The following is a 12,207-nucleotide window of genomic DNA, read 5'->3' on the forward strand; positions in this document are numbered from 1 at the left end:
CAACTATCCTCACACGTCGTTGGGATCAAACTCGAACGCGTCCGGCGCGTCAGGTTCCTCCTCGACCGCGGCCGCGATCGCGCCGCCCGCGTCACCGGCGCCTCCCGCGGGTGCGGGGGTCTTCGTCGTCGTGACGTATTCCACCTCCTCGCCCGGGGTCGTGTCCTTCAAGACGACGAACCCGCGCGTCTGCGCGGCTTTCCCGCTCACGATCGGGACGAACCTGCTGTCGTCGTCGAACTTGACGTACCGCTCCTGGCCGGGGGTGACCCTCGCGGGGTTCGCGAGCTCCTCCTTGGTCGGCTCCGGCTCTTTTTTCGCGGCGTCCGTGTCTTTGTCGTCGCCGTCTTTCTTCTTCTCGTCGCCGCCGTCGACGTCCATCCCGTCCGTCGCGTCCTTCTCTTCGCCACCCTTCGCGGCGTCCGTCTCCATTTCGACGTCGCCGCCACCCTCCGCGGCGCTTTCCCGCGCCTTCTTCGCCGCCTTGGCCTTGGCCTTCGCAGTCGTGGACAACACCGCCTTAACGACCTTACCCTTGTCCTTCTTGTCGTCCGCGGTCACCGCCGGCGGGTACGCGAACAAAGACGGCTTGCAGTGGCTCGTGACCGAGCAGTGTGGCATTTTGAGTTTTGCGTCTAAACCGATGAACGCGGTCGGGACGAACGTCAGGGACACGAAATACGACAGCGGGGACCAGTACCAGTACTGCGTGAACACAATCATGGACACAACCGCGGTCATCCTAGGGAAACCGCTTCGCGCGCGTAACCCAATCGTGACGTTGCGTCCGCCCGCGTCGACGATGCCCTGCGCCATGATCGCGCCCATCTTCGTCATCGTGACTTCGCGGTTGTCCGTGATGTGGTTTGTGAGCCGCTTACGGAACGGCGCGACGTTCGCCTCGGTCTGTTCGACCATCACCATCGCCATCGCGATGAGCGCGCCTTGTTGAACGAAATCAACCGCGTCCGTGAGCATCGGCTCTAACAACTCGACGGCTTCTTTTAATCCGGTGCCGGAGCAGCAGATGCCGACGGCCATGGCCGCGCCGTACCGCACGTGCGGGTTGTACGACTCCGAGAGAAGCGCGACGACCCGGGGGCACTGCGACGGCGTCGAGCACAGGACAAACCCTAACGACATCACCGCCGCGCGCCGCACGTCGTCGCTCACGTCGGAGACCGCGACGTGAAGCAGACGCCGAACCGCGGCGTTGTTCCCAGTCGCGACGTATGCGGCCGCGACGGCGAGGCAGCCGCCGTAGCGGATGATCGGATCGGAATCCCGGACCATCTGCTCGATGAGCGGCTCCGCTTCCTCTTCGCGGCCGTACGCGGTGAGCGCGAGGCCGACGCCGCAGCCGCGGATGATCTTCTCGTGCTGCGTCTTGTGGCAGTAGTTCAAGATTTGTTGCTGCTTCGTCGCGATGCCGGTGCCGGCGAGTAAGAGCCCGACGCCAATGCCCGCGCCCTCGCCCGCGACTGCGCTGTCCGTGCGCATGATGCGGAACAGATCGGTGTACACCTCCTCGTTCCCCGTCCCGAGCGCGGCGAGGCCTAAGCCGAGGCACGCGCCGTGTTGGATGACCTCGTTGTTGCTCGATCGCGAGGACTCGAGGAGGAACGGGAGGATGTCGTCCCCATGGTTCGCGTGAATCAACCCCAAGGCGTAGAGCGCGCCGCCCTCGGTGTACGGGGACGGTCGTTGCCCCCCGCCCCCGCCCTCGCGCGGCAAGAACGGTCCCATGAGCTGCCTGCCCTCGTTCAGCTGCCCGCGGTGAATGACCCCCATCCCGGCGGTCGCGCTGAAACGCGCCCAGTTCGTCGCTCGAGATAACCAGTCCAGGTTCTCGCGTAAGAAGGTGTCCACCGTCGTTCCCGCGTGCATCAGCGCGTTGCACAGCACCGTCGCGGTGTGACACACGGAGTTCCTCGACTCCACCGCGGCTCGGATTTGCTTCAACAGAAGCAGATCCGACGCGTTGTGACTGAACAGAAACTCGAGGTGGAGGTTCACCGGGAGCGCGCCTGAGAGCACGGATCTCAACAGCTTGGACGGATTCGAGCTCGTCGTGTCTTCGAGCTTCACGTCCTCCGTCTTCGTATCATCGTCCATGCCGTCCTCGTTCGCGGGCGCGGGAGTTTCCGCCGCCGCAGGCGCGAGCTTCGCGATGACTTTGTTCAGAAACGGCTGAATCTCGTTCTCGCACAGGCTGAACGCGATCTGGAAGGAAAGCAGCTGCTCGTCGTCGCTCCCGTTCACGAGCTTCGTCAGCACGTTCGCGACGCCGTCCGCGTCGTCCAAGAACATCAGGCACTGACACATGTTAAGGTAGTTCGGTTCCACCCCCTCAGTGGTCTCGTACATTTTCACGAGCACGCGCAAGACGGACTGACGAAACTCCCTCGACGTCACGAGCGTCTGGCACACCTTCGTCGCGTAGTCGAGGCTCTCCACGACGTCCCCGCTCTTCAAGATGCTCTCCTGAAGCTTATCCAGTCTCCTCGTCTCGAGCGCGACGCCGATCGCTTGCGTGAACTGCCCATCGTCGTAGCACCTTTCGAACATACGCTCCACGATGGCGACCAGACGTTTGTCCGTCTCGTCGACGTCGTCCGTCTTGGCGTCCGATCTCTGTTCGATGTACGCGTCGATCGCTTTCGCGAGGAGGGTCTGCACGAAATCGGTCGTCTCCGTGACGTCGAACAGAGATCCCGCGCACAGGGCGTAGTTCAGCGCGTCGTTCATCTCCCCGAGGTGGTAGTAGACCTGCGCGGGGCGGAAAGGGAAGATCGAGGGTCGGGTGGGGTCAGTTGAGATCGTTTCGGATCTGAGGGTCGCGCGCCGTCGCGACGGGTTTACGACTCGCACGCCCTCGCGCGGACGCGAGAATTCTTTCGCTCGCGTGGATTGATCGAGCGCGCGCGCGGGGGGGAAGGAGATCGAGAGGCGGACGGACCTTAGACGCGAGCAACGCCGCGAGGTCTCGGGACGCGAAAAACTCGTCCTCGTACAGGGCTTCGATCACGGAGATGGAGCCCGCGACCTCGGCCCAGTGCGTGTCCACGACCGCGTTTAACGACCGGAGCGCGCTCGTTTGGAGCTGGACCTGCTCCTCCTCGAGCATGGAGATGAGCCCCGCGGCGCTTCCGAGCGTGGGGCCCATCGCGGGCATGACAGCGACCGCCATGCGGGTCTGTTTTCAAACCCCTGCGTCAAGCCCACACCGCGCCCGGAGCGACGTTGGATCGGGCGCGTCGTCCAGACGACTCCGATCCGGATCTAGATCTCCTTCGTATCGACGAAGAATATCACGGCGATGATCACGGAGATGTGATGTGTCGCGTGATGCGCGACGTGAGGTGTGGGGATCGCTTCAGATCCGGGTGATGGTGACGTTACCAGAACAGAACGCGAACGTTGGAACTGGACGTGGACTCTACGAAAGTTCATTCGCACAGCAACAGGGCGTGCGGTGGACCCTCCGAGGGCAGAAGGAGGACGATGCACCCCACTAAGATTCCGATACAGCCGCGCATGTATCACGGGTTGAATCTCCCCCCGTACCTGAGACGCGCGATGAAGGTGCGTCGCGTGCTTCGACCACACGCCGCGTTGTCAACCCCGCCTCGCGCCATCGTCCTCGCTGACGACCCCGTCCCGTCCCCTCCCTCGATCGCAGTGGAAGCAAATGGACCTCGAGTACGCGATGTGGCAGATGTGGCTCATGTGCACGAACCCGAAGGTCGTGTACCGGCACACGATGTACAGGAAGCAGACGAAGAACCAGTGGGCGAGGGACGACCCCGCGGTCGTCGTCCTGACGTCCATCCTCGTCTTCGCGACGTCTTCCCTGTATTGTTGCTTCTTCAGCAAGTCGTTCAAGCACTCCGTGTACGTCGTCGCGAGCGCGGGGTTGATCGATTACGTTGGTCTCGGGGCACTGATCGCGACCGGGTATTGGTTCGTGTCGAACCGGTTCTTACGAACCGGCGTCGGGCACTCGCACGCCATAGAGCAGCGCGTGGAGTGGTTGTACGCGTTCGACGTTCACTGCAACGCGTTCTTCCCGCTGTTCTTGCAGCTGTACGCCGCGCAGTTGGTGCTGTCGCCGGTTTTACTCGCGGGCGGATTTATCCCGAGGATGCTGTCGTGCGCACTCTACGCCGTCGCGCTGGGTTATTACCAGTATTGCACCTTCATCGGATTCAACGCGTTGCCGTTCCTCGAAGCGATGCTGTTCTTATATCCTATTGCTGGGGTCGCCTTTTTAGCGCCGATGATGTGCCTTTTCGGATTCAACCCGACTAAATTCGTGTTGGGGATATATTTCGGTTGAGTGTTGAGTGTTACTTACACATACAGTAGCGGATGATAGGGGGGAGGCGAATGCACTATAAGATAGTTCGAAGAAAGTAGTTCTATGGGGCTCGTAGTTTTAAATGTTTGCGTTCCGATTTTTTTCCTCCTCAACCCCCGTCAACGTGACATATCTCCGACGAATCTCCACGTATCTCCGTCGGCCGCACACCCTTGTACATGAAATGTCCTACGGATAATCCGGATATCACCGTCAAGAAAACCCAAGTGTTTAACGACATTACCGCCAACATTAAGAAATAAGAAGTAGCCAAGTTTCCCGCATACAAAATGACGTCTAAAATTCTTTTGGAGAAACGCGGCGTCCGATAGGAGGACGGGAGCATTGGGGTTAGTAACGATGCCCCTTCTTCCTTCCCTCCTGGAGACGTCCGGTAATAGTACAACCACTCTTGTCCGACGCACAAGGCAAAGAGAAATACAAGTTGGATGAAAAATGCAGCAGCCGACTCCGAATACCACCAATCGAAAAACAGCGTCATCCTAAATTCCGAGTTGAAAACCACGGGCATACCACCGGTCTGAGACATCCGCTCGCCCGCACCATGCGCATGGTGCGCATGCATGTGATCCATCGACCCTCCTCCGCGTGCCCTGGCCTGCTCGACTGACAGGTGAACCCGGGAGAACGACTTTATCGCGCGTGGCACTATCGGCCGGATTCGGGAGAGATGCTGGAGAAGGTTCCGCGTTAGATCGGAACAGCGAGTAGTATCTATAGTTGTCCGCAGCTGAGTGACGGTCTGGCGACGCAGCGCTCCCCGGAGACACGTGCGAGGGATTCCAGGCGGACTCCTTTTCTTCCCGGGCACCACGAGGTGGCGCGCGGAGCGGAGTGAGCTGAAAGAGAAATCGGGGACTACATGGAGCAGGAGTTAGAACTGTACGTGTACACTACCTGTAGTCGGGCGACGAAGACTGATGAGACTTGTAGTGATCTCTCGTAAACTTGACTCACGTTCGTCGTTGCTATACGTCATCATATACGTCGTCACGTGTTCGGATCATGCGCGCTATTCTCGTCACCTCGTCACTCGTCGAACTCCTCCTCCACCGGCTCCATCTCCTCGTCGACGTTCTGCGCCCCCGCAGTCAAGCGCTTGAGCCGGTCCTCGTCCTCCAACGCCGTCTTCAAGATCGTTTCGTACGCCCCCGCTTTCCTCGCGTGGTAACTCCGCAACGCGTCTTGCTCCTCCTTGTCGCTCCCCTTGAGCTTGTGCAGCTTCAGCAAGCTGACGAGGCACCCGATCTGCGCGGGCATGTCCTCCTGCGCCTTGCTCAGCGTGAACGAGCTCTGTAACATGTCCAGCGACTGCGAGAGATCGCCACCGCGCGCGTCCAACACGATGCCGCCGATGAGGCTCAACGACTGCGCCACGAGCTGGTGGTTGCAGCACTGCGAGTGCGCGAGCTTCAGCGCCTTCGAGAGCTTAGGCTTCGCTTCCTGAGACGCGTCGCCTTGTCTGAGCGTCGCGTACCCGGAGACGAACAGCGCCGCGGCCTGGTGCACGCAGTTCGGCGCCGCGCCGAGGTCCTTCTCGTTCTCGTTCGCGTTCACCGCCGCGATCATCTCCTCGTGCCGCGTCAGGACCGGCCGGACCAAGTCCAGCGCGCGGCTGATCGCTTCCGGGGAACCGTCCGCGAGCTCGGAGAGCGCGCCGCAGACGCTCGCGATGTCTTTCCCCGCGGGGGTTCCGAACGCTTCCGCGAGGTCGGCGGCGGCGGAGAATCGAACCGCCGCGTCGTGGAACTTTCCCAAGGAGTGCAGCACGTGCCCTTCCGCCATGTCCGCCTCGTGCGCGCAGCGTCGAAGCGTCCGAGGATACGCCTCGATCATCGCGCGCATGCGTTCCGCGCGCTGCGCCGCGGAGTTTAATTTCGTGCTCGTGAGCTCGATTGCGACGAGGCTCTGCAGCAAGTACATCCGAAGGAAAAGGTACGGTCCCGCGTCCGCGGCGGTTCGGTACGCGAGATCCGTCTCGGAACCGACCCACTGTCGTAGTTCGATCTCCTGATCCGCGGACGCCGCCGGCGACGCCGCCGGGGCTGGTTTCGACCTCGGGGATTTCCGCGGCGAAGCGCGCGTCTTTGCGCTCCCGCCCGCGGGGGACTTGGGTTCCGGGGACGCGACGACCGCCGGGGGCTTCTCCTTCGCCTCCTTCTCCAATTTAGCTCTCTCCTGCTCCGCCGCGGCGACGGCGTCGCCGCCCTCGGGTAAGACGCCGAGAACCATCAGAGCGCCGTCGCACGCTTTCATCGCCAACTCGATCTCCTTCCTCGCGTCGGAGAACTTCCCGAGCGGCCGCGCCGCCTCCGCGTTGAGCAACCTCGCTAAGGTGATCATCGCGGGGATCGGCAGCCAACCGTACTCGTTCTCGGTAGCGACGCCGTCCTCGACGAGCTTCAACACGTTTTGAATCTTCTGCGCCTCGCCTTGCGTCGACGCGACGTCCCCAGCCATGAGTTTACCGCACGTTTTTAGGATGTGATGGTGCAGGCGCACGTGCGCGACCGCAGCCTTGTCCTTCTCCTTCGCCATCAGCGCCGCAACCGCTTCATCCGCGGCTTTCGACGCGACCACTTCCCCCGACCCGGCGCCTCTCCCCCGCAAGCGCTGCCCGAGCGCGCGTTGAAACTCCGCGAGCGCGAAGACGCAGCGCATCCGCGCGTCGTCGTTTTTCGTCGCCAGCGCCGCGCCCTCGTCGAGCGTCGCGGTGACGTCCTTGAACCCACCTTGGCGCATGTGTATCCCCGCCCTCTCGAGTAAGAAGTGGTACTGGTACTTCACCCACGTGTCGTCCTTCGGTTTCTTCTTCGCGGTGACCCGCGCGAGGTCGAGGCCTCCGTTCACCGCGTCCATCTGCTGCTTCTTGAGGTCGTCGCCGTACAGCCTGTAGCACTTGCTGAGCCCGCTGAACGTCGCGCACTTGATCTCCTCGTACCCGTGCACCCCGCGCATGAGAAGCTGCGTCGTTTCCAAGTGCGTCTTCGCCCGGTGCACGTTGTCCGTGTACTTGAGAAGGAGGTTCGACAGCCGCACGCGCGCTTCAGCCTCGGGCAAGGGCAGGACGTTGAGCTTGTCTTTCGATTGCGCGATCGCCTCGTAACACTTGATCGCCTGGAGCGGGTGGTCGTCGTCCTCGAACCCGGCCGCTAAGTGCATGAGCATCGCGAGGGTCTCGTCCGCTTCCTCGCGAGAGAGCTCGGCGGCCATGGCGCCCGAGTTCCGTCGCCCCGCCGTCCGCGATCTGGCGCCCCTTAGCACATTTCGCGCGTAGATGAACGCGAGACGAACTCCTGTCCAGTTTGAAAGAAACGCCGTCAGCGCGTTTTCCGCGTGCTCTCGCGCAGTGTTGACCGCGCCACGGCACCGCGCTCGAGCTTCCTCACGAGACATCACGCGAACGGGACGCACATGGTCGTCCCCAGCTACGCCGCGGTGGGATGCCGCGTCGAGACGACGGACGGCGCGCGCGCGACGGTCCGGTACGTCGGCGAAGTCGAAGGCACGGACGGGATCTGGGTCGGCGTGGAGTACGACGATCGAACGCGAGGGAAGCACGACGGCTCGCACGATGGGAAGCGGTACTTCGACTGCATCGCGCGCGCAGGCGAGGACGACGCCACACCCGGGTCGTTCGTCCGAGCGCACAAGATCCGCCCGTCCGTGACGTTCGCGGAGGCGTTGAAGACGAAGTACTTGGACGGGAAGAACGTCCGCGGACGATGCGGCGGAGACGGCGACGACGCGAGCGGGGACGACTGCGCGAACGGAGAGAACGAGGACGGGCAGTTCGTGCGGTCCGCGAACGGACAAAAGATCGAGATCCAGCTGTGCCTGAAGAAAAACGACCCCGGAATCGTGCTCGACACGTTAGATCGCGTTTACCTCCCGGATGCGCGCGTCGTCTCCGCGGGCGAACCAGGGGACGCGTCCTCGTGCGGGTTGAATCCGGAACGACTGAAGATCCTCGACCTCGCGGGTAATCTTCTCCCGGACTGGGCGTCCATTTCTAGGTTCGGGATAGAGTTTCGCGAGTTGACGCGCCTGGACTTGACCGGCGTGAGAGCGACGTGGCCGAGCGCGCCGCCCGGGGGTCCGTCGTCGTTTCCGAACCTCTCGACGTTGCTCCTGAACCGCTCGGGGTGCGGTTGGGATAACGCCCAGGCGATCGCGTCTTCGCTCCCCGCTCTGCAGGAACTCTCTCTCGCGGGTTGCGGGATCGATCGACTGGGCGACGGCGACGCGCCTTTAGACGCGAGCGCGTTCGTCGGTCTGAAGGCGATAAACTTTGAAAACAACGCGTTGACAGACTGGAGCGAAATCGAGAAGCTCGCACTTCTTCCCGGCTTGGAGCGGCTTCACCTCGGCGGGAACGAGATAACGAGAATAGCGTACCCCGATCGCGACGCGACCGCAGGCGACGCGGTCCCGTTCGAGTCCCTGTTTGGCTTGTTCATCGCGGACAACAAGATAGGGGACTGGGATTCCGTGGACGCGTTGAACGACTTTCCGTCCTTGTCCGAGGTTCGCCTGAGCGGGAACCCGGTCACGAGTTCGGCGGCGACTCGGCACGAGATCGTCGCTCGCGTCGCGAAGCTGTCCCAGTTAAACGGAAGTCTCATCGCGGACCAGGAGAGGAAAGACGCGGAGATTCGGTATTTACGACGCGTCCTCGGGCTCGTGAAGACGGCGGCGGGTCCGACGGATGGCGGCGCGGCGGAGCCAGAGACGCGCGCGCCGCAGCGCGGGAGCGAAGCCGTCCGCGCGATCCATCCGCGTCTCGAAGCGCTGTTAGGCTCTTACGGCGAGCTCTCCACGCACGTCACGAAGACCGGTGGGACGGGGAAGATGGGCGAGGACATGCTCGAGCTGACGCTGACGTGTGTTGCCGCGTCCGCGGGCGAACGCGCGCCGTGCGTTAAGAAAGTGCCGAGCTCGATCACCGTCGGGAAGCTGAAGCTCCTGTGCGAGAAGCTCTTCAAGGTGAAAGCGGACGCGCAGCAGCTGTTCTACAAGGAGCCGTTCATGGGAATGCCGGAGCTCCTCTCGCCGGACGATTACGACATAACGTACCTAGGCGTGAAGGACGGGTCAAAAATTCTCATAGAGGAGGAAACTTGATCGCGTACGTGTACAGTCCACGTACACGTCCACCCTGACTGTCGTGGAGTACTCCGTACGCGCTGTACACGTACGCTGTGAAACGCTTAGACTGTTTAGTCATATCCCTGTAATTCTACTGTAGCCCCACACACACATTTTTTCCGCAGAGCGATTCATCATCAGCGAGACCGCGCGACGTCGGCAACCTTTGCCGGCCTTGGCGGGGAAAAAAAGATAAGCCCGGGGCGTTGACGCGTTCACTTCCAACGCGGATGGCGTCGCACGCCGTCGGCCGCGCGGTCGCCGCGCGCGCGTCGTTCCCTTCGCGGACGACGCGCGCGAGGGGATCGTCGCGCACGATGAATGCTGCGCCCGCGAAGCGCGCGGCGTTCAGCACCGGCGCAGGGATCGCGGGGCTGGCGGGGGCAACCCTCCCCGCACGAAACAAACGACGAACGGCGACGCCCGCGCCCCGGGCGGTCGTCACAGAGTTCTTGCAGGGCATCTTCGGCGCGCCTGCGCTCGACGGCTTCGGCGATCCCTGGGATTTCGTCTCCGCCGTGAAGGCGATACCGACGATCACGGAGGAGACGATAGCGGACGCGGCGCTCTCGGTCATCGCGATCTTCGGCGCGGGGGCGATCGTTTCCGATCCGGGGAACGCGAAGTCGGAGCTTTACTTCGATCAGGGCGGGGGTAACTTCGTGGGGAGAGGTGGTGGACGATTCGGCGGCGGCGGCGGCGGCGACGACGACGACACGCCGTGGTACTTTGAAGATCCGGACGGTGATTCGCACAACTTTTTCATCCGCGGCGGGCTCTCCGGGGTGTTCCCGCTGTTCGTGTTGACCGCGCTGTCGCTGTACTGCTTCTTGTTCGCGAAGAAGCCGCACTTGGGCATGTTGTTCGCGCTGATCGCGACGGGGATCGGATGGGGCCTTTTCATCGCGACGGTGGTCTGCGTGGCGGGCGCGCTCGTGATCTTCCTCGGTGTCGACTACGCGATGCAGTGGAAGAGCGGCGCGCTCGCAGAGAAGAAAGAGATCGGCGCCGCGACCGTCCTCGGAGGCGGGTTGCTGAACGTCACGCCGGACGATCAGCACGCTCAGCCCGCGGATCGCAAGATGGTGTCCGCGAACGCGAACGTGACGTTGCCCAAGGGCGTGCAGGTGATGGGCACGGATGCGCAGCTCGTGCAGGTGGAGTTGTCCCCCGGCGAATCTCTCAGCGCGGAGCCTGGTGCGATGTGTTACATGTCCGCGAACGTGCGATCGATCACGCGTCTGGAAGGCGGGTTCCTAGCCGGTTGCTCGCGTCTGCTCGCGGGCGAGCCCTTCTTCCTTAACAACTTTCAAAACGTCGGGAAGGACGGGAGCGACGGGTACATCGCGCTCGCGGGCAGACGCGAGGGTGATAAGATCATCGTGCTCGACATGGATCAGCTCGGGAACGAGTTCCTTTGCGCGCGCGATTCGTACCTGTGCTCGAAAGGAACCGTTGAGATCGGCGCGGCGTCGACGCTGATGCAAGGGCAAATGGGTCTGCGTCTTTTCCTTTCGAACCAAAACACGGTGTTCATGCAAAAGCTCTCCGGGAGCGGGGTAGCGTGCATCTCGGGCAACGGCACGGTCATCCGACAGGAGCTGAAACCAGGACAGGAGATGGTCGTCGACGCGAGGGCGGTGGTCGGTTTCCAGAACTCTATCGGGTATCAGCTCCGGATGATGAGCTCGCCACTCGCCGCGTTGTTCGGCGGTGAAGGTTTGTTCTTTGCGCGGCTTTCCGGGCCCGGGGTGTTTTACCTCCAGAGCTTACCCGCGGCTCGCCAGGACAGTGGCCTCAGCGAAGAGGGCGAAGTCGCGGTGTAGACGACGTCGTCGCACCGCGAGACGCCTACCACACGTTTTGCTGAGGATTCTTGCATTGTACATTGTTATTTCAATGAAAACAACTTACGAACGCACGTTCTTCATCTACGTCTCAAATACAAAAGCATGCGTGTGTGCTTGCCAGGTTCTAATGGCCTAATCCAAGGTGTATGGAGCTAACAATAGATTGCCTCTAGAAACGCCACGGATTTCAACGTTGGCCTGTTTGTACCGCCGCTCCTCCCCTTCGTTGACGTCCTTCCCATCGCCGTCTAATACCATGAAGTCGTTCGCGATGTCCCCGTCGTCGTCTATTTTTAACTCTTTGACGTACCACCACAGCCCCTGAACTCCGCCCATCGGCTCGCCGCCGTACCTCGACACCGCGTACTGAACCACGGGTATGCGCGGTCGCTCTACGACGACTTGCTTCTTGTGCGAGAACCCACCACCTTCGTTGCCGCTGTCGTCGCTTCCATCGTCGTCCTGCGCGTGAATGGGCGGTGGGGAAAGGACGCGGGTCAGGTTGCCCGCCTCGACGACGACGAGACGAGCGAAGGGAAGACGAGGACGCACCCCGACGATGAAGCTCTTCGCCGCCTTGAAGCCGCGCTTCAAGAAGTTCATCGCGCCGATCTTGCGCTTGAGCGTCAGCGTTCCCGTCCGAGATCAGCGCGTGGCGAGCGCGCGACGTGCGCGCGGCTCGGACTGACGCCCTGTGCTTGAGATCGAGGAGGTCGTCGGCCGTTCCCGCACCTGACACACACACGTCGACTAGCTAGGCTCCAAAAAATGTACTGTACTGTATGTGTTTCAGTATCGAGAAGTTGTAGATTTGTACTCGTACTTCCG

At 62.1% G+C, this 12,207-nt stretch overlaps 7 protein-coding genes across 7 annotated transcripts; 3 read left to right on the top strand and 4 right to left on the bottom strand.

Moving 5' to 3' along the window:
• Positions 1-9: 9 nt before the first annotated feature.
• Positions 10-3,350, bottom strand: MICPUCDRAFT_30827 (proteasome regulatory complex component protein; the record flags this gene model as incomplete). The annotated part of the gene is made up of 2 exons (XM_003055456.1): positions 2,960-3,350; positions 10-2,769 (listed from the first exon to the last, which is right to left on the bottom strand). The coding sequence occupies exons 1-2, from the start codon at positions 3,188-3,190 to the stop codon at positions 10-12; spliced, it is 2,991 nt and encodes a 996-aa protein (XP_003055502.1). The 5' UTR covers positions 3,191-3,350.
• A 187-nt stretch (positions 3,351-3,537) lies between these two features.
• Positions 3,538-4,426, top strand: MICPUCDRAFT_70839 (unc-50 family protein; the record flags this gene model as incomplete). Its single annotated transcript, XM_003054917.1, has 2 exons — positions 3,538-3,585; positions 3,683-4,426. The coding sequence occupies 2 exons, from the start codon at positions 3,538-3,540 to the stop codon at positions 4,337-4,339; spliced, it is 705 nt and encodes a 234-aa protein (XP_003054963.1). The 3' UTR covers positions 4,340-4,426.
• A 43-nt stretch (positions 4,427-4,469) lies between these two features.
• MICPUCDRAFT_50218 (copper transporter family) lies at positions 4,470-4,955 on the bottom strand (the record flags this gene model as incomplete). Its single annotated transcript, XM_003055457.1, has 1 exon — positions 4,470-4,955. One exon carries the CDS (start codon positions 4,953-4,955, stop codon positions 4,470-4,472), a length of 486 nt encoding a protein of 161 aa, XP_003055503.1.
• A 455-nt stretch (positions 4,956-5,410) lies between these two features.
• MICPUCDRAFT_50219 (uncharacterized protein) lies at positions 5,411-7,594 on the bottom strand (the record flags this gene model as incomplete). Its single annotated transcript, XM_003055458.1, has 1 exon — positions 5,411-7,594. The coding sequence occupies one exon, from the start codon at positions 7,592-7,594 to the stop codon at positions 5,411-5,413; it is 2,184 nt and encodes a 727-aa protein (XP_003055504.1).
• A 201-nt stretch (positions 7,595-7,795) lies between these two features.
• MICPUCDRAFT_12662 (uncharacterized protein) lies at positions 7,796-9,505 on the top strand (the record flags this gene model as incomplete). Its single annotated transcript, XM_003054918.1, has 3 exons — positions 7,796-8,095; positions 8,159-9,080; positions 9,141-9,505. 3 exons carry the CDS (start codon positions 7,796-7,798, stop codon positions 9,503-9,505), a joined length of 1,587 nt encoding a protein of 528 aa, XP_003054964.1.
• Positions 9,506-10,611: 1,106 nt separating this feature from the next.
• Positions 10,612-11,355, top strand: MICPUCDRAFT_13544 (uncharacterized protein; the record flags this gene model as incomplete). The annotated part of the gene is made up of 1 exon (XM_003054919.1): positions 10,612-11,355. One exon carries the CDS (start codon positions 10,612-10,614, stop codon positions 11,353-11,355), a length of 744 nt encoding a protein of 247 aa, XP_003054965.1.
• A 156-nt stretch (positions 11,356-11,511) lies between these two features.
• Positions 11,512-11,982, bottom strand: MICPUCDRAFT_50222 (uncharacterized protein; the record flags this gene model as incomplete). The annotated part of the gene is made up of 1 exon (XM_003055459.1): positions 11,512-11,982. The coding sequence occupies one exon, from the start codon at positions 11,980-11,982 to the stop codon at positions 11,512-11,514; it is 471 nt and encodes a 156-aa protein (XP_003055505.1).
• Positions 11,983-12,207: the final 225 nt, after the last annotated feature.

The sequence above is a fragment of the Micromonas pusilla genome (assembly GCF_000151265.4).
Source record: "Micromonas pusilla CCMP1545 genomic scaffold MICPUCscaffold_1, whole genome shotgun sequence".
NCBI classification, from domain to species: domain Eukaryota; kingdom Viridiplantae; phylum Chlorophyta; class Mamiellophyceae; order Mamiellales; family Mamiellaceae; genus Micromonas; species Micromonas pusilla.